Source organism: Microcaecilia unicolor, chromosome 1 (genome assembly GCF_901765095.1).
Source record: "Microcaecilia unicolor chromosome 1, aMicUni1.1, whole genome shotgun sequence".
NCBI lineage: Eukaryota > Metazoa > Chordata > Amphibia > Gymnophiona > Siphonopidae > Microcaecilia > Microcaecilia unicolor.
In genome coordinates, this window is record NC_044031.1 from 43,358,718 (window position 1) to 43,380,325 (window position 21,608).

At 43.9% G+C, this 21,608-nt stretch overlaps 1 protein-coding gene across 1 annotated transcript in view; it reads left to right on the forward strand.

The window, feature by feature from the left end:
* The window catches only part of LOC115465827 (microtubule-associated protein 4-like), a 287,677-nt gene extending 270,542 nt beyond the window's left edge, over positions 1–17,135 (forward strand). The window contains exons 12-15 of the mRNA XM_030196585.1: positions 6,784–6,912; positions 8,737–8,859; positions 13,954–16,595; positions 16,818–17,135. Coding sequence (XP_030052445.1) covers positions 6,784–6,912; positions 8,737–8,859; positions 13,954–14,453 — 752 coding nt within the window. The 3' untranslated portion in view covers positions 14,454–16,595; positions 16,818–17,135. The remainder of the gene's footprint in view (positions 1–6,783; positions 6,913–8,736; positions 8,860–13,953; positions 16,596–16,817) is intronic.
* Positions 17,136–21,608: the final 4,473 nt, after the last annotated feature.

The window sequence follows — 21,608 nt, forward strand, 5'->3', positions numbered from 1 at the left end:
CTTTATACCTGGCAGAGTAGCTAATTCTTAGAATTCTCAGTTCTTTCAGAGGTTCCAGTCCTTTTGAGGTGCCTGTCAGGGAGGCAGAGATACAGGTACTTCCTTTCAGTCCCCTGCACATCCTTTCCAATGAAAGTCTCTGGGCCCAACCTCTAATTCCTGTGGGAGCTTGCTTAGCTCAGTTTTATTGGAGGTGGACCCAGGTTACCTCAGATTGAGTGGTTATTCACAACAGGTATGCCTTAAGAGTTTGCGTGGCAGCTGCCAGGTGCTTTCCTGGAGTCTCCCTGTTCGCGTCTCGAAGCAGGAGCAGTCAAGGACGCTCTAGAGAGGCTTCTCGAGTTACAGGCTGGCTGTCTAGTTTCACCTTCGGAGATCAGGTTGCTATTCCATTTACTTTGTCGTCCTGAGGAAGGAAGGGTCCTTCCAACCGATTTTGGACCTCAGTGGTCAACCGGGATGCTCAAGGTTTCTAGTTTTCATATGGAAACATTTTTCGGTCATAGTACCCATTCAGTCAGGGGAGTTTTTAACAGCTTTAGACTTAACAGAGGCCTATCTGCACATCCTGATTCGGCCGTTCCACTAGCAGTTTCTTCGTTTTGCAGTCTTGGGCAAGCATTGTCCGTTTCATACTCTGCCTTTCGGCCTCGCTACAGCTCCTCGGACCTTCACGGAGGTCATGGTGGTGGTGGCAATAGCTCTAAGAAAAGAGGGCATTCTAGTTAATCCTTACCTGAACAATTGGTTGATCACTGCAAAGTCGTACCAGGAAGCTCTGCAGGTCACAGCTCGAGAATTCCAGTTTCTTCAGTCCCTTGGATGGGTGGTAAACCCTCTCGAGAGTCACTTAGTGCTGTCTCAGTCCGTCAGTTATCTCGGAGTCTCCTTCGATACTCTTCTAGGGCGCGTGTTTCTTCCATAGAACAGAATTGTCAAATTTCAGGATCAGATTTGTACTCCTGTGCAAACCGGTGCTGGGTGCAAGAGATTATTTTCAGGTCTTAGGATCCATGGTGGTAGTGATAGAGGTAGTTCTTTGAGCCAGAGCGCTGTATGGGTCAGATTATGACCACACTTTATGTAATCTCCCCTGCACACCCTACCTCAGCTGATTATAGCTGAAGTGCTCACCATCCTGGTCCTTAGCCTTGTACCTTATACAAAATAAAAACAAGAACCTACAAGTTACTTAGAAGTAAAAAGAAAGCTTATTCAAAAGGAAAAAGAATAAGTTTAGTTCAACAGCATAAGCACCGGGCAAGTCTTAAATATAAAAGAGAATAGTTAGTGAGGTTGACCCACCCAGCCAGCTTCCTGATTGGAGGAAGTACTAAGCCCTCCCTTACAGAGCTTTCACTCATATTTATACAGTTTGATTTAATACATATTATACAATAAGCAGGAAATTAATTACCATCTTAGCACGTCCCACCTACTAACCGTCTACCTTCTATTCCAACCAAATCTATCCTATCAAACGTCAGTTCATACTCAAATTACGATTACACCTCCTAGCCTGATCCTGAGTCACATAGCCAGGCTATCTTTTCTCCATCTGATCTTTGTAGTGGGCTAGCTGTCTGCAAAGGGACCTTCCCAACTTCCCCTTTTTACTATCTAAAAATAATGTAACCTTTTTTCATGGAAAAAATGTTATGCAGAAATATTATACAAAGTATAAATGAAAGCAGGATAATATACTCATAAAAACTTCACTTAAAAAATATACCTTTTGTCTGTTATCTCTTAAAAACATACAATGGCGTTAATAAGCTATTTATAAAATGTCTTACCTTAGATCATGACCCTTGTATGGGTCATAGCAGAAAACATGAATGCACAGCTTCCTTTCACATGCTTTTCTCTCTCTCTCCATAGTCTTAAGCAAACTTCTATAACCATCCTCATCCCTACAACACCTGCACTTTGTTGAAAAAGCCACTTCTCATTTTCCCTCTCAAGCTTGCCCAACTAGTCACACGTTAATGCATAAATGTCTGGTTCCGTACTGACAGGAAGGGCATGAGGGGGCTACAGTTTTGCCGTTTGTGAACAAATCTTCTGTGTCGTGTGCACAAATCTGACTCTTCTCGTTAACTCTGTCCAGCAGAGCTCAGGCCTTTTGAATTTTTGGAAAAAAATTGCTCATTATCCGGAGGAGTACTCTCAACATATAAATACCAAACCCCCAGCCCAACTTGCCCTGTGCCCCCCCCCCCCCCCACAGCACACATGAGACCTCTACAGAAGTCTCTGTTGTCTAGTTGGTCTCAGCAGATGGATTTTGTGAATGTCAGATTGCTGCTCAGAACTCTGGAATATGGGAGTCTCCTTTGGTGGCTTCGGGCGCAAAATCTTACCAGGGGAGTTCCTTTGGATCCGTCTCGGTGGATAATGGTAAAAACTAATGCCAGTCTGAGGGGCTCACTGTGTGGGGCTGCTTTCTCAGGGCCTTTGGTCCCAGGAGGAAGTGTGCTACTCAATCAATATGTTGGAAACAAGAGCAATTCGTTTGTCCCTGGGGGCATTTTGTCATCTAGTCCTGTGTGTGTTCTCTCGAGCAATGTGACGGCAGTAGCTTGTGTCAATCGGCGACAAGGAGTCATCAGTTACAAAAGAAAGTGGCTCTTCTCATGGTTTGAGCAGAACATCTCTCGGAGCTGTCTGCATCTCTTGTGGTGGGGACAACAAATGTTCAGGCAGACTTTCTCAGTCGCCACACTGTAAACCCCGGAGGATGGGAGCTCAGTGAGGCAGCACTTCAAGCCATTCTCGATCGCTGGGGTCTTTCAGTCATGGATCTGATGGCAACAAATCTCAGTTCCAAAGTGCTGCGATTCTTTAGTCGCAGGAAGGATCACAAAGCGGAGAGCATAGATTCTCTTCAGCTTTGGCCGTTGGATCTTCTTTATGCATTTCTCTTCTAGGACATCTCAAAGGATCGAGACGCACAGGGATCTTGTAATCTTGGTAGCACTAGATTTTCTCCTCAGGTCCTTAGTATGCCGATCTCGTCATCCTAGTGGATACTCCGTTGAAGCTTCCAGAGTCTCCTGGCTTTTTGAATCAGGGCCCAGTAGTTCATCCAGATCCGGTTCGACTTGGCTCTTGAAAGGTCACAGTTGATGGAGAGGTTACTCTGCTAACGTGATTGTCATGATGCTTTGGTCGTGTTGTCTATCGACTTCTGACTTGTATTCGAACTTGGCGCAATTTTGAGGTTTGGTGTGCCGACCAGGTTACGTCTCCATTTCTAACTTCAGTGGCACAGATCTTAGATTTTTTACAGGACAGTTTTGATAAAGGTTGGCACTTCCTTCTCTTAAGGTGCAGACTGCAGCGTTATCTTGCTTTTATGGTTGTATCAAAGGAAAAAACCTAGCTAGTCATCCAGATGTTCGTTCAGGGAGTGGGTCTAATTCGCCCTCTTTCTAAATCTGTTTTTCTTGATTGGGACCTTTAGTTTTTCAGTCCTTACTAGACCTACTTTTGAGCCTTTGACAGCTTGCCGTCTTAAAGATTTGACGCGCAAGACGGTATTTTTTGTATGCCACTAGATGCATATCAGAGATGTAGGCGCTTGGTCTTCTTTTTTGGAGTTTTCTAAGGAACAGATAGTTTTACACCTTGTTCCTTATTTCCTTCCTAAAGGTCTTGTTGAGATTTAATTTGAACCAAACGTAGTTTTGCTGGTACTAGATTCTTCTTCTGGATCAGCAATGTTTGCATAAACTGGATGTTAGGAGAGTTCTTAAACAATATTTACAGTCTACAGGGGAATTCAGATCAGATCCTCTCTTCCTGCTGATTGGAGGTTCCCGCAAAGGGTTGGCAGCGTCCAAACCCACAATTTCTAGGTGGCTTAAGGGGATGATTGCTTTTGCTTATCTTCTTTCCGAGAAACGTGTTCCAGAAGAGGTAAAGGGGCACGCTACCAGAGGGCAAGTGGTGTCATGGGCTGAGCGTTTTCTGGTGCCTCCTTTGGCAGGAAGAGACAGCTTCATTGACAGACTTGGATAACATAGTGGTAGAGAAGAGATTTGAAACACTGGAGGACAGAGTAGAAGGGTCAATAGCCTGAAGATTCCTAAATGTATTGGTTAAGATTGGACGGGACTAGGGGGGAGGGTGTTTAAGTGTGAAAGTTATCAGATGATGGTCGGAGAGGGGAAGAGTTGAGGCATAGAAACTGGAAAGTGAGCAATTTGAGAAGAGGATAAGATCAAGACAGTGGCCATTCTGGTGAGTGGGGGCAGTGGAGCACAGTTGAAGATTGAAAGAGGATGTTAAAGCAAGAAACTGAGAAGCATAAGAGTCGGAGGGATCATTAGCATGAATGTTAAAATCCCCAAGAATGAGGGACAAAGATGAAGGTTCAAGAAAGAAGGAAAGCCAGGCATCAAAGTTAGTGAGAAAGGAAGAAAGGGACTTATCGGGGGTAGATAAATGACTGCTACTCGGAGAGGCAGAGGAGCAAATAGGCGGATGGAGTGGACTTCGAAGGAAGAAAAACAGACTGAGGTGGAAGAAGAGGTTGAAATCTACAAGAGGGTAAAAGTAGTAGCCTGACACCACCTCCGCGGCCAACCGGGCGAGGAGTCAAGAGTTCTTAGTCGCCACCTGTTGGAAGGCGTGCACAACCCATCAGTCACTTTCTGGGCCGGTCCGGAGGGACTAAAGGAAAGCAAATTAGCAGGTAAGATCTAATTTCTCCTTAATAAATTTGTCAGGGTGAAAACAAGGTTTTTGCAAATTCTCTTGGCACTTGAATAAGATTCAAGGGTGACAATTCACTGGAGCTTAAAGTAATATCTCTGTATGCACGGTGCTAGTGATTTATTTTTGAATCTGGCTTACCTTTCTGCACAGAAAACCTACTTTGATCCTGCTCACTGTTTTCTTAGGAACTGGGGTGGGGGAGGTTAGAGAAGACTTTGATAAAAACAATTTTCTTTATGATCAAACACATCTTCCTTGCTTTTTAACAGTTGTCAGAGTGATGACCCTTGGTTGCGGGTCCATAGAATGGATCCCTCTGGAATGCAGTGTGTAGTGCACCATGAGTGCCACACACATGCTTCTGTTTTAACAGTGATGATAAAACTTGTCTTGAGGGGGGAGGGGCACAAAGGGTCAGTAAGCCAACCAACCTCCCTGCCTGCCTCTGATTCTGCAGGCCCATCTCTAAGACACTGAGCTTTGTCTGGACCACATTTTCAGTTCTTGTTAGCCCAAGGAACAAAAACTATGTGAATCAAATGCGGTGCTCCTACTTAATATCTTGGAGTGCTGCCATTGTGGCTAGAACCTTCAGTAAATCAGTTTCAGCTTCTTCCACAAATCAGACTTCCTTGTCTTATAGTCTCAGCAATCCTCTAACATTCAGAAATTCTTGAAATACATATGAGGGGGTCTTTTACAGATCTTAAGAGCAAATTTTATCTTGTTCACACACATGGGAGTGTTATGGTGTCTAAGGGCCTGATGATCAAAAGTAAATTCGGGCAGTAGAGGCCATTAGCGCCTTCATTTATCCAGTGTGGTTGATCAGAGGGGGGTCTAGCGCAAGAGCGCAGGGAATTTAAATGTAGTTCTCTGGTATTCTGCCCGTAGGATCAGAGCAATGCGCTCTGATCATACGGGCTGAACAGTGCCTTAACCCTACACCAGCTCGGAGCTGGTTAGGATTAAGGTCCCCCCCCCCCCCCCCCGGTCCATGCCAGGCAGCCCGGGCCACTGTCAGTTCAGAGGTCTAGTGGACTCCTCAGTGGCTGAGGCCCTGTGGCCTAGAGCCCTTCCAAGCCCCCACACACCTCACTGGACAGCAACACGGGGTGTCCAGTGGACCTTCAGACCCCGTCGTTGTCATCCCCCCCCCCCCCCCCCCCCCCGGGACACGAGGGTATAGGGGTGTTGGAGGTCTGTTGGACCTCTAGGCCCCCTAAACCCCCTGACACAAAACGTAACTCCCTGGTTGTCCACCCACCCTGGTGGTCTAGCAGCCCCCTCACCCGTTGTACCTTGTAGTAGCAGAGGAGGGAGTAGTACTCCCTCCTTCTAGCGCCACTTTCAAAATGGTACCCTGCCCAGTACATCCTGGCCAGGGTGCTGCCATTTTGGAGGTGGTGCTAGAAGGACCTCCATTTCTACAAGGTATGGAGGATGAGGGGGGGGGGCTGCTAGACCACCAGGGTGGATGGGATTATATAGCCCACTGGGCCACCAGGAAGTTACTTTTTGTGTTGGGGGGGAGGGGTTTACACCGAACCTCCAGCCTCTTTCGTGTCGAGGAGGGGGTGGGAGCTTGGGGCACTAGGCCACCAGGGCCTTACCTTTGGGGTTCTGGGGGATTCCCATGGACCTCCAGCTGAATGTTTAAGAGGTCTGGGATTTTGATAGCCTGGACATGTCAAACAAGTGCAGGAGGATTGTACCTGAGCACATGCCCAGGCACACAGTCCTCCTGCACTTCCCTCGATGGTCAGCGCTAATAATGCACCTAAATGTGCATGTAATTAGCATTGATTTTTGGGGAGTTAATGCCCCACGCTGTTTGGTGCAATTTTTAGGACGCTGTTTCAGAACAGCATGGGGATTTGATCAAGGCCTGAATGACACACAGCCAGTCTGCAAGTCTTAAGGTATTCCAGGTTTTGCTGTCAGATTTCAGGTTTGAAAAACCCATTGAGTGCAAATTTGGTTTACATGTGGACAATGTTCTGAATACCAGAAAAAAATGAAATTCTTTATTCCTTTTAACTATTGTACCTTCATAACTAGATTTGATAGAAAGAAGAATGGAAGTGGCAGAAACTCCAGCTCCCTTGGAACCCAGTGCCCCTCCACTTGATTTACTGATAGAAATCCCACTTGCCATGAAGCAGCACATGGAGCCTCAGGAGCCTGAAGGTAAGGGAGGAGCCAAAGGGCATGAGCTGTATAAATTCTGACAGTTTTTGCCAGTCTGCCTTCAAGCTAGTTTTAAAGCAGCATATAAGCGGACTGAACACTGGACTAGTGGTTTTATAAAATTGAAGAGCAGTTTTCCAAAACTCGGTCCATCAGTAGCAGTTTTGAGAAAAATAGGTAGCGGCTTTTGGACTGAATTTTGCATATTGAACACACTCGTTAAAAGTACCATGACTGAGTGAGTTTTGGCACAGGAATAAGTTACAGTAAATCTTGCCTTGATGAACAAAATGAATTGTGTAACTCAAAACTGTCAAAAATTGAGTTTTGAAAAGTGCCTTTCAATTCTCCCACCAGACAGCCCAACCTGAAGAACCCTCTGAGACTTGGCTCTGCTCAGTGTGGCTAGTAGGGGCTCCGGCAGGAGCAGTTGTCTTCCTGGGAGAGTGCCACTTTGGCATGTTGTTGGATTCACTCTATATGCTCTCTAGCATTGTAGCTCAAACCGTTGGGTTGTACCTTCACTAAACTTTCTTATTTTGAGTTTATAAGTATACTATTAGTTTTAAGGTTACATATGTAAATGTCCAAAGTTCAGCAAAGGTGAAGCCCTTGCTCCAGCCATTATAACATGGCTGATTTTGACTAAAAACCATTGCAACCAAGTGCTTCTGTTGCAGGCCATTGTCTATCTTTTTCTGCAGACAAAATTTGTAGAAGAGGGAAGACAAATATGTTTCAAGGTCTGATGCCTCTGTATAGACTAGGAGGTAGAGGCAGCCGTGTAGAAAATAGCTTTTAATTTTCATTATGTGTGGAGATTAAGATGGTGGCTGCAATTAAACTTGGGCTTTATGAGTAACATGTCCAAAGTGATATGAAGCACATTGCAGCTCTCACTTTAAGCTTTGGTTTGTTTCTTTAATCTTTTAGAATTATGTCTGCTGGAATAAAGTTCTTATTGGCCATAATATAATGTCTGAGCATTTAGCCATGGTTGGTGCAGCTGGAAAAGCATAACTAAAGAAACTTGCAAGTTTTCTGTAATTTCTAAGCTCCTTACTGTTTTTTTTTTTTCTGATACAACTTTTGGCCTCCTTTTAACAGTATTTTTTTGTCCTTGGTGTATACATATATGATTAGACAACAAATTTTGTGTGGCTAGATCAGCTCTTAAAAAAAAGGTGGGGGGGGGGGGTCTGTTTGCAGGGGTTGACATTTGGCAAGAAATGTAGTGATATGCTGGTAGGTAGCCACTGAGGTTTTGGATGTTCTCCATGTTGGTAACACACAGAGCCCAGAAAGATGAGTTTCAGTAGGTTTGTAAAATAGTTTATTGTATTTACCAAAAGAATTTCATGATGCTTTCATCATCTATTAGTACAAAATTCTTATGAAATTATATCCGTAATTAGATTGGCACTTTTATGGTTCAAAGTTACAACAGTGCCACAAGTGTCATACAAGTCTGATCTTGTTTTTCTAAGTAATATGGCACCTGGCTCGTAAGCTCTGAATGCATAACATGACATGCCCTCTAGTTTTTTTTTTTGTTTTGTTTTTTTCATTACCAGTACATGCTCTTACCTTTTATTGCTATGATAAACTCAAGTTTTAAGTACATTACAGTATTAGAGATTTGAAGAGATGTTTTAAATTGGGCCTATGTCCATATTGGGCACTTTAATGCTTTTTTTTTAATTTTTTTAAGAGTATCTAGGAGTAAAGGAAAAGTAGGAGGGCTGGAAGAAACCTGCTACTGCAGTACACTCATGAAGACAATTTTATTTAGGTATTTGATCAGTTTTTGTCTGTTTTTTTCAGAAACGGTAGAAACTAGAGTGAGTCTGCCAGAAGCAGCAGCATCTGCCACTGAGGGTACTATTCCAAAGAAGGAGGAGAAAGAGGCTGACATAGTCAGACACGAGTCTGCTCAGGAATCTGCAGGTAAAAGCACTGTAACAAATGGAATTACAAACATGATTTTTTCCTATTGCACACTTGGTGGCTGTTGTAAAACGCTGTCCAGTCTGAGGGTTGTTAACCTTGGACTTTGACCTACCTATTCATTTTGGCCTTGTGCTTGTAATTTCTCCGTTCTCCGGATTTCTATTGTTCGCTACACTGCCATGATCTGGTGTATTTCAAGACGTGAAAAGGATCTGTAAGAGTTGACCTGGTAGCTCAGATGTGAGGCAGCATCTACTACTGAGTGGCAATGCCACGTAAAATGTGGGTGGGATTCAGGTTCCAAAGGGAGCCAGTCTGTACCTCCTAACAAAATCTGAAACAAACAAAAGTTTGAACATTCTTAGTTGTGTTGGATGAGGATATAAAACTGCTCTTCGCTATGTTGACCAGAGTTTTTTTTCAGCCTGTGATTGAATTTGGGAAGTACAACTGAGTACTCCATAAAATATTCTGAGGCTTTTTGCTCTGTGAATGGCTGACATTGCCTTTTTGTCCTTGTATGATTTACAATGAGGTTGCTTTTTTTTTTTTTTTTGAGTGCTATATTGACAGGGTCCTCTTTTTGGCCCTGCAACGACTTTGAGCTTCTAGCTCAGAGAACCTGCTTTAACTGACACCATAAGCCCCTATCTTCTTCAACTACATATATTTTTTTAATTTCACATTTCCTTATTGTCCATGCCAGATTATGTCCGTTTGCTAGCAGATGGAGCCAGAGAAAAACAGCTCAGTTGATATCTCTTCCTGTATAGGAGGAGTAGCCTAGTGGTTAGTGCAGTGAACTTTGATCCTGGGGAACTGGGTTCAATTCCCACTGTAGCTCCTTGTGACTCTGGACAAGTCACTTAACCCTCCAGTGCCCCAGGTACAAATAAATACCTGTATATACTATGTAAATTGCTTTGAATGCCGTTGCAAAAAAAAAAAAAAACACTGAAAGGTGGTATATCATGTCCCATTCCCTTTAGTTTCTCATTATTGCTCTGGCTTCAGCAGGTGGTGTAGACGAGTAGCCTGGTATGGCAGCCACAAATTGGCCACTCGCAAGAAGGCTGTAGGCCTAAATTCCAGAGAACACCAGACAAAATGCTTTTAGGGCTGATCTCCAACCCCCTCCCCCCCCCCCCCCAACACACACACACCTACCTCTGGGAGCAGACTAGAGGAGTAGGATAGGCTAAGGCTGGTCTACAAAGCCCAGGAGTGCTAAACCAAATTATGCTGGGTTCTCTCTCTGATCCTTGTGGGGGGTTTGTGGCTGTAGTGCCTATTCTTGGGAGGGGGACCAGAGATAGGTTTGTGGCTGTAGTGCCTATTCTTGGGAGGGGGACCAGAGATAAGTTACGAGAGCTGGCCGACTCTTATTTTTATTGGGGGGGGGGGTTCTTCAATTCAGCCCCCTTCCCAGACTGCCTCCAGGTCTATGTTGTTGTGTCAGATTGCGATGTCAGCGTATGAGGTGGTCACCCCCCCCCCCCCCCAAATTTCTGCTGTTTTCCAGTATGTCTAGGAGAGGAAGAGGAAGGTAGAACACACCTTTTATCAAAGTTGGCAAGCATTGTCATCTTCACATTGCTCTGCTTTCATTATTGCAGCCACCACGCTACACACACTGGTTACTGCTCCCTCTCCTTAAACCCTATTTTGAGGTACAATCAAATTTGGCAGAATGTTCTTAAACCTGTTTGCAAATACGTTAGCATAGTTTTTCTTATCTACTTAAGTAGTAGTAGAGACTCCTGTATAGGATTCCATTAATGTTAAAATCATGTCCTTTTTAAGAACTGTTTACCTCTTTTCCCCCATGCATATACACATCTCTTACCTCTATCTCCCAAGATTCTCCTTATATTTTTCCACCCCACCTCTGAAGCAGGCCCACAAGAACTCCATACCTGCACACACACTTAAGTCACGTCCAGTCATCCTATGCCACATCATATCCCTCAACCACCACAATCACCCTCCCCCCAAACTCTGCCATCTGCTGCTCCAGTACCACGTGATTCCCCACTCTTGCTTCAAGCACATTCCACTTCCACTATCACCTATCGAATCACTAGCCTCTTCTCCTTTCTCCTGTCTGTTCTTATTGCAGCCATTGTTTTTTGTATCTGTTGCAACTGTTCTACATCCGAGGCCCTGATGCACAAAGGCAGCTGTAAAATACGGCTGCCTCGCTAAACTTTAGTGAATCACTAACAGCCAGCGATGCACAAAAGGGATCGCATGCAAATGAGCTGCACGGATCCCCCTTTGTGCATCCTTGCTGTTTGCGAGTTCGAGCTGTCAAATGGATTTGACACTGCTGCAAAATCCATCTGATAGCTCCGATGCACTGGACCTACGTTTTTTTTTGTTTGTTTTTTTCAATTTACCCTTCCCTAGTAGTCCAATGGACCACGACCCCCCTCTCCCCCTGTGACCCCAACTTTTAAAAAGCTTTTCCCTGGTGGTCCAGTGAACCAATCCCTTCCCCTGTGCAGGCACACACCCCTCCCTCCTGCACCTGACCCACACCCTCGTCCCTCCTTGTACCTTTACAACAAGGTGGAGGCAGGAGAGCAGGAGCAACAGTTCCTGCCTCGGGCCCGCCCGAAACAAAATGGCGGTGCCCAGGCCCTGCCCCGTGCATTCTGGGATTCACTCAGCAAGGCTAAACACCATATAAGGAGTTTATTTTCCTTATATGGTGTTTAGCCCTGCTGAGTGCATCCCAGAATGCACTGGGCAGGGCCTGGGCGCCGCCATTTTGTTCCGAGCAGGCCCGAGGGAAGAGACTTTGCGCCTGCCTCCACCTTGTTGTAAAAGTGTGGGGAGGGGGGGGTCATGGCCCGCTGGACCACCAGGGAAAGTTTAAAAAAAAGATAGGGGATCAGGGTTCACTTGACCACCAGGGAAATAACAAGATGCGGGGTGGGGGGGGTTGTGGTCCATTGGACCACCAGGGAAATTTAAAAAAAAATTCAGGGGGGATGGGGGCAACAGGAGGTGAGAGGTAGGAAACACAGGCTGCCTTTATAGCTTTCTGCTTGTGCTTCTCTCCGACAGCTCCAGAGCAGCTGTAAAATTTGCTCATTAAATTAGGGCTGCTCTGAAGCTGTGCATCCCCTGGAATACACATTAGATTACAAATGAGCTCATTAGAATACTTTTGCATGGGGTTCTTGGTGGCTGTTAACGGCACACAGAGCTACGGAAAACCCCTTTGTGCCTTCCTAGCTACGTAAATGTTTGCTTTAGACTGACTTTGTGCATGTGGCCCTGAGTCAGGTCTCAAGACCAGCTCAGTTAGGTGCTTCAACAGCCAAGAAAGCAAACAGGATGCTAGGAATTAGAAAAGGGATGGTAAATAAGACCAAGAAAATAAATCCACTGCATCACTCCATGGTGGGACCTCACCTTGAGTGTTGTGTTCAATTCTGGTTGCTGTTTCTCAAAAGATATAGCAGAATTTGAAAAGGTTCAAAGAAGAGCGACCAGAATGCTAAAGGAGATGAAACACCTCTCGTATGAGGAAAGGCTAAGGAGGTTAGGGCTCTTCAGCGACCGTTGTGGGGAGATATGATTGAGGTCTACAAAATCCCGAGTGGTGTAGAATGGGTAAAAGTGAATAGATTGTACTTTCTTGAAAGAGTAAAAATAAAAAAATACCAGGGAATACTTGCAGTTTCATTGAAATACCCTTAAATAGGAGGAAATATTTTTTCATTCAAAGAATAGTTAAGCTCTGGAACTCTTTGCCGGAGGATGTACTAACAGCGGTTAGCGTATTGGGGGTTCAAAAAAGGTTTACACAAGATTCCATAGTCTACTATTGAGACAGACATAGGGAAGCAACTGCTTGCCCTGGAATTTGTGGAATGGAATATTGCCACGATTTGGGTTTCTGCCTGGTTCTTGTAACCTGGCTTTGGCCCACTGTTGGAAACAGGATATTGGGCTAAATAGACCATTGGTCTGACCCAGTATGGCTACTTTCATGTTCTTATGTTGCCTTTAGTTGTCTTAACTTTGATATAGTATACTGAGGTTGTGAAGGGGAATGGTGCTCTGAGCTGTTTTTCTCTGGCTCCATGTGCTGATGGGAGGACATAACTCACTCATCTAAATTGGTCTGGCAGGACTCAATGAAAGAACACTTAACAGGTAAGTCCAAATTTTCTCTTTCACTGCTTTATCCTTCCTGTTACCCAGTCTGACCATTGAGGCCATTAACTGCTAAAGGTTTTTTAAAAAAAATATATATATTCTCCTTCCTGTCTTATAATTTTGTATAGAAATGGGCAAATGTTCCTGATCAGATTTTAATTCAAAATCTCACCTATCTGGGTGTTTCACATCAGTTGGAATGCAGTAGATCACACTTAATATGAAGTGTTAAATTGTGGAAATGTTTGTATCTGGAATCCGATAAAGGCCACCTGATAGGGTTAATGAGTCTCCTGAACTGCAATTCTTGACCCATCTTTGAATTTTGAACAAACTCATGTCTGTCACCTTGTATCTTTTAATTTGAGGAAGGGGTGGGGGAAATTTGAATTCTTGGAACATCCTATCCAAATGAATCCAGTGAATGTTAATCCTGAACTGTCTGAAGTTGGAAATGCAAATTAAGGTTTTATAAAGTAACACAATTTTCACAAAGTGCCTGATGTACCAATGGTAGCCAGCTCTGATGTAGCAATAAGTATAAAAATGTGCATGTAAGTAGCTTGTTTCACTAGAAAATGACTTGGTATAGGTCACTTGTATGCATTGCCATTTGAGGCCATTCATTGTCAAAGCATTAATTTTATATTAGAAATTTTGTAAGGGTTTCCCTTTGAGTTTTGTGGTGCTTCCTGGCAGTGTGGAAGCAATAAGCAAATTGTTCCTGCTACTGAACTTTTCTCTCTTGTTCGCATCCTGCCCAAATGACTACATTTGATCGTTAAGGGGCAGGCATATATGCCAGACTTATAATATACAATTTATATATTTACCTTCATAACTATAGATTGTCAACTCATCCTTTTGTAATAGCTTTAGAACTTGCACGAACTTCATGTATTCCTGTTATACCTACAGCGTCCCTAAGGCAAGCTTACAAACCCAGTGACTGCAGGTTTGGCAACGCAAAACCTGTGTCACATGCCCCAGAGGAACTTCCAGTGGGCCCTCCACAACTGAAGAGCCTTGACCCTACCCTGGAGGTGGAATCTGGTTCTGTTGCTGCATGGCTCAAGAACCAGGCTCTACATAAAAAAGCGGCAGAGCTTGCGGAAATGAGGAGAGAGGTAAGAGATACCTGGGATCCAGACAGTCCTCAAACGGTGATGAAGAAGAAGAAGAGGAAACCAAAACAAAAGCGAAGCGGGCAGCCCAGAGCAGTTGAACCATTTGAAAACGTTGCCAGTTCTACAGACTTGGCGACTCCTCAGTCAGCAATTGAAGTACAGAAATCTGGTGTCTCATTTGGCAGTGGTACAGCCTATCCCTTGAAAAGTAAGGACTTGATTACACCTACTGAGGATTCAAAAACTGTTGTAAAGGAAGTCAAAAGAGAGGTTATGAAGATGATCTCTTGACTTTTCAGTCTGAAAGCAAGTTGAATCGGAAAACTGAAGAACTATTGCAAAGTAATGGAGATGAGACAAAATCAGAAGTGCTTGCCGTTACACAGGTGGTAGCCAAACCTGAAGGAACCTCTCTTAAAGGAAAAAGCAAGAGAAGCTCAGAGTGTAAGACTGCTGATTCAGAGGGCGTGATGAAAGGAGCTGAAGTTTCTTCAGAGACTAAAGCTGAAGAATTATGTTTTACTGATAAAGATATTTGTCAGTTTACCTTGCCAGTGCAAATGGAGATTATAGAAAAACAGGCTAACTTTAATATATCTAAGGGCAACAGAACTGAAGGCATTAAAAATGTATGTCCATTTAAATTTGATCAAAACCAGAACATTGAACTTCCCTCACCAGATCAACCAATGCTGATTGAAATGGAAGTCCCTAAGGTACAAGTTCCAGGTGGAGGAGGAAAGGCCAATAAACCTAAAAAGTCTCGTACCACTGATAAAAGAAAGAAGATTGCGTGTTTAGAAACTACAGTGGACATAGATAAAGTTCAGACGCCTGCAGTAACAGGCACAAAAGACAGGGCTGAAGAATTAGGATTTGTTGATTTAAGCCCAGAAGTTCATGTTGAATCAAAACAGCAAGTGATTCTTCAGAATAAGGAGGGTATCTTGGGAGCCTGCATCATGCCAATCGCAGAAGCTGATCTTAAAACTAAAGAGATGGGTTTCGCTGCCAAAACTAAGAGTGACAGCAGTTTTATGGAGTGTATAGTAAAGAGTGACAGCAGTTTTAAGGAGAGTATAGTAAAGAGTGAGAAAGATGAGCCTAATACACAGGTTTCCATTGTAGCATTAATGGACAATAAGATTAAACCAGTTAGTCATGATAAGACAATGTTGGTACTTGTACTGTTGTGGGAGCAGTAATGTAGAAAAGGCAAATACAACTGAAATGCAGGCTTCTGTCTTTGGAGAATTAGGAGGCACGACTAAAGATCTAAAAGAAATAGACTTGCCTTTGGAGCAGCTAGTAAATGAGGCAGATAAGGTACAGATTCAGGCTCTATCATCCATAGAGGAGAGAGACAAAGAATCTGTTTCTGATACTAGCAAGGGATTTAGTAACATTCCCTCAGAGAAGCCAATACCATTGAAGACTAAAACAAATACAATTGATGTGCACACTGTAGATGCATCATCGATAGAGAACAGGTACAAAGAACCTGTCTTTTTTGGGAGCAAGAAGACTCATCGTGGCTCTTTAAAGCGTCCACACAGTTTTAATAGCAAGGGAGTTGAGATTCCGCCTGTAGGCCATCTGGAGAGCAAAGTTAAAGATGAGAGCTTGTCTTATGAAAGTAAAGACATTGACCTGCCTTTAGAGTCTTTACCTGTTTTAGGAAAAAAGGTAGAAGATCCTGGTAGAGCACACAGGAGCAAAGTTAAAGAAACAAATGGTGCTGACACAGGTGATGTAGAATTTAAAAGAAATGTTGTTGAGCCTTTTGAGTTTAAGGAGGGTCAAATTGAGGAGAGAGAGCCTTTAGCCAGTTTGGATATTACCCTAAATAAATATAGAGTTTCTAATGAATCTACAGATTATGGTAAAACTAACACAGTGGATCTTACTGATGCAGTTGTGGCAAATAAGCTCAGTCCTGTGGAATCTTCCACTAGCATAGAAATTATAGGGAATGCCTCTAAAATTTTCCCTCAGCCTTCAGAGAGTCCTAAAACTATTGATGAAATCAAGGGGGCTGAATTTACCTTCTCAGAGCCTCCAACCAATTTGAACATTGAGGTACATGGTCTTAAGGCTCCTGTGGACAGTGTGACTAAAGCTAGTTTTCCTTGTGATATAAAAACAGTTGAATATGTGTCTGGGGTATATCCAGGTGCTTTAGAAATGAAGGCTGATGTTCCTAAGATTCTCCCTGTAGCACCCATGAAAGATGAAACCAAATTTGATCTTTTTGAAGATAAAGCAGTTAAGTTGGCTTCTGTAGATCTAGTCACCTTAGAAATGAAGGCAGATGCTTTCTCTGTAACACCAATGGAGGGTAAAACCAAACCTGGTCTTATTGAAGATAAAGTAGTTGAATTGGTTTCTACAGAGCATCCAGCCACCTTAGAAATGAAGGTAGATGTTTCTGAGGTTCCTTCTGTAGCACCAGGAAAGGATAAAACCAAACCTGCTGATATTAAGAATAAAGCAGTTTCTGTAGAGCATCCAGCCACCTTAGAAATGAAGACAGATGCCCCTGAGGTTTCTTCTGTAGCACCAGTGAAGGATAAAACCAAACCTGGTGTTGGTGAGGATAAAGCGGTTTCTGTAAAGCATCCAGCCACCTTAGAAATGAAGGCAGATGCTCCTGAGGTTCCTTCTGTAGCACCAGTGAAGGATAAAACCAAACCTGCTGGTATTGAGGATAAAGCGGTTTCTGTAAAGCACCCAGCCACCTTAGAAATGAAGGCAGATGCTTCTGAGGTTCCTTCTGTAGCACCAGTGAAGGATAAAACCAAACCTGCTGGTATTGAGGATAAAGCGGTTTCTGTAAAGCATCCAGCCACCTTAGAAATGAAGGCAGATGCTTCTGAGGTTCCTTCTGTAGCACCAGTGAAGGATAAAACCAAACCTGCTGGTATTGAGGATAAAGCGGTTTCTGTAAAGCATCCAGCCACCTTAGAAATGAAGGCAGATGCCCCTGAGGTTTCTTCTGTAGCACCAGTGAAGGATAAAACCAAACCTGGTGTTGGTGAGGATAAAGCGGTTTCTGTAAAGCATCCAGCCACCTTAGAAATGAAGGCAGATGCTCCTGAGGTTCCTTCTGTAGCCCAGTGAAGGATAAAACCAACCTGCTGGTATTGAGGATAAAGCGGTTTCTGTAAAGCATCCAGCCACCTTAGAAATGAAGGCAGATGCTCCTGAGGTTCCTTCTGTAGCACCAGTGAAGGATAAAACCAAACCTGCTGGTATTGAGGATAAAGCGGTTTCTGTAAAGCATCCAGCCACCTTAGAAATGAAGGCAGATGCTCCTGAGGTTCCTTCTGTAGCACCAGTGAAGATAAAACCAAACCTGCTGGTATTGAGGATAAAGCGGTTTCTGTAAAGCATCCAGCCACCTTAGAAATGAAGGCAGAATGCTCCTGAGGTTCCTTCTGTAGCACCAGTGAAGGATAAAACCAAACCTGCTGGTATTGAGGATAAAGCGGTTTCTGTAAAGCATCCGCCACCTTAGAAATGAAGGCAGATGCTTCTGAGGTTCCTTCTGTAGCACCAGTGAAGGATAAAACCAAACCTGGTATTGAGGATAAAGCGGTTTCTGTAAAGCATCCAGCCACCTTAGAAATGAAGGCAGATGCTTCTGAGGTTCCTTCTGTAGCACCAGTGAAGGATAAAACCAAACCTGCTGGTATTGAGAATAAAACAGTTTCTGTAAAGCATCCAGCCACCTTAGAATAAAGGCAGATGCTCTCAAGGTTCCTTCTGTAGCACCAGTGAAGGATAAAACGAAACCTGGTGTTGATGAGGATAAAGCGGTTTCTGTAGAACATCCAGCCACCTTAGAAATGAAGGCAGATGTTCTCAAGGCTTCCTCTGTAGAACCAATGGAGGATAAAACCAAACCTGGTGGTGTTGAGGACAAGGTGGTTTCTATAGAGCATCCAGCCATCTTAGAAATGAAGGCAGGTGCTCCCAGCTTTCCCTCTGTAGCACCAGTGAAGAATAAAACCAAATCTGGTGGTGTTAAAGATAGAGCAGTTGAGCTGGCTTCTGTGGAACATCCAGCAACCTTAGAAATGAAAGCAGATGCTCCCAAGGTTCCCTCGAAAGCACTAGTAGAGGATAAAACTAAAATTAGTATTGAGAAAATCAGTGGCATTGACTTAGAACATTCAGTTAGTTTGGAAAACAATGCAGATATCTGTGAGTTTGCCATGCATACAATGAAAGAGAAAAGTGAAGAAAGAAGTCTTAAGATTAAAGCTGAATATATATCCTCTGAGCATTCTGAACTAAGGGCACCTTCTCTCATGAGCACTGGAAGAGAAATGAAAGTGACTCTTAATAATAAAGATCTGGAATCAGAACTTGAAAATGGTGGCCCCAGCACCAAGTTAACTCTGGAAGAAGAGACTGAAGAGTTCAAGCAAAAAACTGTTTACAAAGAGCAAACAAATGAGAAGAAAATCAGATCCCCAGAGCAAGTAAAGGTTACATGAGACCCACAAAGTCCAGAGGAGCTACTCCATCGCTGATGAGGTCTGCCATTCCTGATGGGGAGAAAGCAAAACAGCTGAAGGACAGCAATTTAAATCGGCAAAGGCAAGAAAAAGGTGTGTGGCTTTTTTTTTGCAATTGGCCTTAGCCACAGTAACCTGGACAGCTTGTGTCAGACCTTGCTAATCTGTGGGTGCATTGGCGTGAGTGTGCAACTGCTAATGCTTTCTAGCACCCATGACAATGGCATGACTAGTTTGCCTGATCCAAGCAGGCTTTGTCCTGTTGCTTGCCTTGTTACACAATGCTAATACAAGACTTAAAGTTCTGAGCAAATGTACTGCTGCTTTTAGACCATAAACTCCCTAGAATTTTATTTTATTTTTATTTATTTTTGTTACATTTGTACCCCGCGCTTTCCCACTCATGGCAGGCTCAATGCGGCTTACATGGGGCCATGGAGGGTTAAGTGACTTGCCCATAGTCACAAGGAGCTGCCTGTGCCTGAAGTGGGAATCAAACTTAGTTCCTCAGTTCCCCAGGACCAAAGTCCACCACCCTAACCACTAGGCCACTCCTCCACTGTTGCTACTATTTGAGATTCTACATGGAATGTTGCTATTCCACTAGCAACATTCCATGTAGAAGTCGGCCCTTGCAGATCACCAATGTGGCCGCGCAGGCTTCTACATGGAATGTTGCTAGTGGAATAGCAACATTCCATGTAGAATTTCCAATAGTAGCAACATTCCATGTATAATTTCCAATAGTAGCAACATTCCATGTAGAATCTCCAATAGTATCTATTTTATTACATTTGTACCCCGCGCTTTCCCACTCATGGCAGGCTCAATGCGGCTTACATGGGGCAATGGAGGGTTTAAGTCACTTGCCCAGAGTCACAAGGAGCTGCCTGTGCCTGAAGTGGGAATCGAACTCAGTTCCTCAGTTCCCCAGGACCAAAGTCCACCACCCTAACCACTAGGCCACTCCTCCAGTATAGAATGTGTTCTATGCTACAGGTGGAACATGTCTGTAGCCCTTTTTATAGTAAGGGCTAGTTAAACAGTTCCATTTCTATCAATGTAAGAATCACTGGTGGGTAGTGTAAGGTTCTCAAGTATACTCTATACTTTGACTAGGATACTAGCTGCAAGAGGCCTACTGAACCCTCAAGAGTGGTGGCTTTGCTTAATGGACAGCTAGAGATCCATTCATTAGATTTCCTTGAGGTGACCTGGAAAGCAGCGATCACATATACAATCTTGTTTCTCCCTACTGCTGTATTTGAGCTATTAACTTTGCACCTTTGACTTGAGAGGCTCTCACAGTTCTGTCTGCATGGTATAGCTGCTAACGTTCTGAATAGCTCTAACCCCTTTTCAGCGTTAACATTCTCGTGTGATTTGAAAGGCTTCTATAACCTTGCATAAACTTAAGTAGCTCTGTGGTGAAAGTGTATATTCTGCATGATTTGTGCCCACAGGTGAATTGCAATCTGTATACAAATGGGAGCGTGATGGGGAGGAAGAGAGATATCCTCAGCCACCTAGGCTGTTGCATTTTTTTCTTCCTCTTTTTCAGTGTTTTGTTGCTAATGTTTAGTGCATGCAGTAGAACATATAGTGTGTATTACCTCGTGAGAATCTTATTTTGTGTAAGGCAGGATCCCTGGACAGCAGATATTAGATACTTATAAAGATAATTGCAGCATTTAACTATAGTACCCTGTTTCCCCGAAAGTAAGACATCCCCCCAAAATAAGACCTAGTAGAGGTTTTCCTGAATTGGTAGATATAAGGCCTCCCCCGAAAGTAAGACCTAGCAAATTTTTGTTTGAAAGCAGGGCCGCCGAGAGCCGGACAAGGCCGCCCCCACTCCACCCACTCTCCATCGCTCCCGGAACTAACCTTAAAAGCCTCCTTTCACCTTCGCAGCAAGCAGCAGCAGCAGGGCAGACCTCTCCTTCCTTCCGTGCCCTGCCCTCCCCTCGCGGACGTTACGTCAGGCGAGGGCGGGACACAGAAGGAAGGAGTGGCCTGCCCTGCTGCTGCTTGCTGCGAAGGTGAAAGGAGGTGTTTAAGGTTAGTTCTGGGAGCGATGGAGGGTGGGCGGGCCAACCCCGATCCAACCCCGATGTTTTTCCGAAAAATAAGACAGCCCCTGAAAATAAGACCTAGTGCATTTTGGGGGGCAAAAATTAATATAAGACAGTGTCTTATTTTCGGGGAAACACGGTAGTTTTTCAGTTTCATAGCTTATCCTCTGAGCTCATAGTAGCTCCATATCTTATAAATTTACACACAGGGCTGAACAGGGGGGATGCTCCTGGCATCAGACATTGGTCTGTTCACTAAGGCATTTGAGATTCTGAACACACAAAAGGAAGGTCCAAATCTCCCGTAAAATCAAAACAAACCACAAAAAATGGCGGAAGATGAACCAAAACAGACCAGAAAAACATAAGGAGTAAGAGCACCAGAAAAGTTTAATGGGACCCTACACGGTCCGTGTTTCGGCCAACAGGCCTTCCTCAGGGGTCCTGAGTCTGATGTTTACAGGTGCACCTCCGAGATAATCATGAAAAACTAGAACAGCTAGAACCGCTGTCTTTCAAATGACAGCGGTTCTAGCTGTTCTAGTTTTTCGTTAGCATACGCGCTTACGTCCGCCATCAGACAGCATTAGCGTATTTTGCTTTTTGTTTCATGAGTATCTAGGAGGTGCACCTGTAAACGTCAGACTCAGGACCCCTGAGGAAGGCCTGTTGGCCGAAACACGGACCGTGTAGGGTCCCATTTTGAGATTTTGAGCCAGTTGTACTGGGGTAGCGGTTGATTTCATGTGATTGGTAAACCCCCTTTTCCTCCTCATGAGCAAGGTTAATTTTCAGATTACAGTGAGCCTGGTTTTGGATTTAGACTAAATGAAGAATCCATTATATTT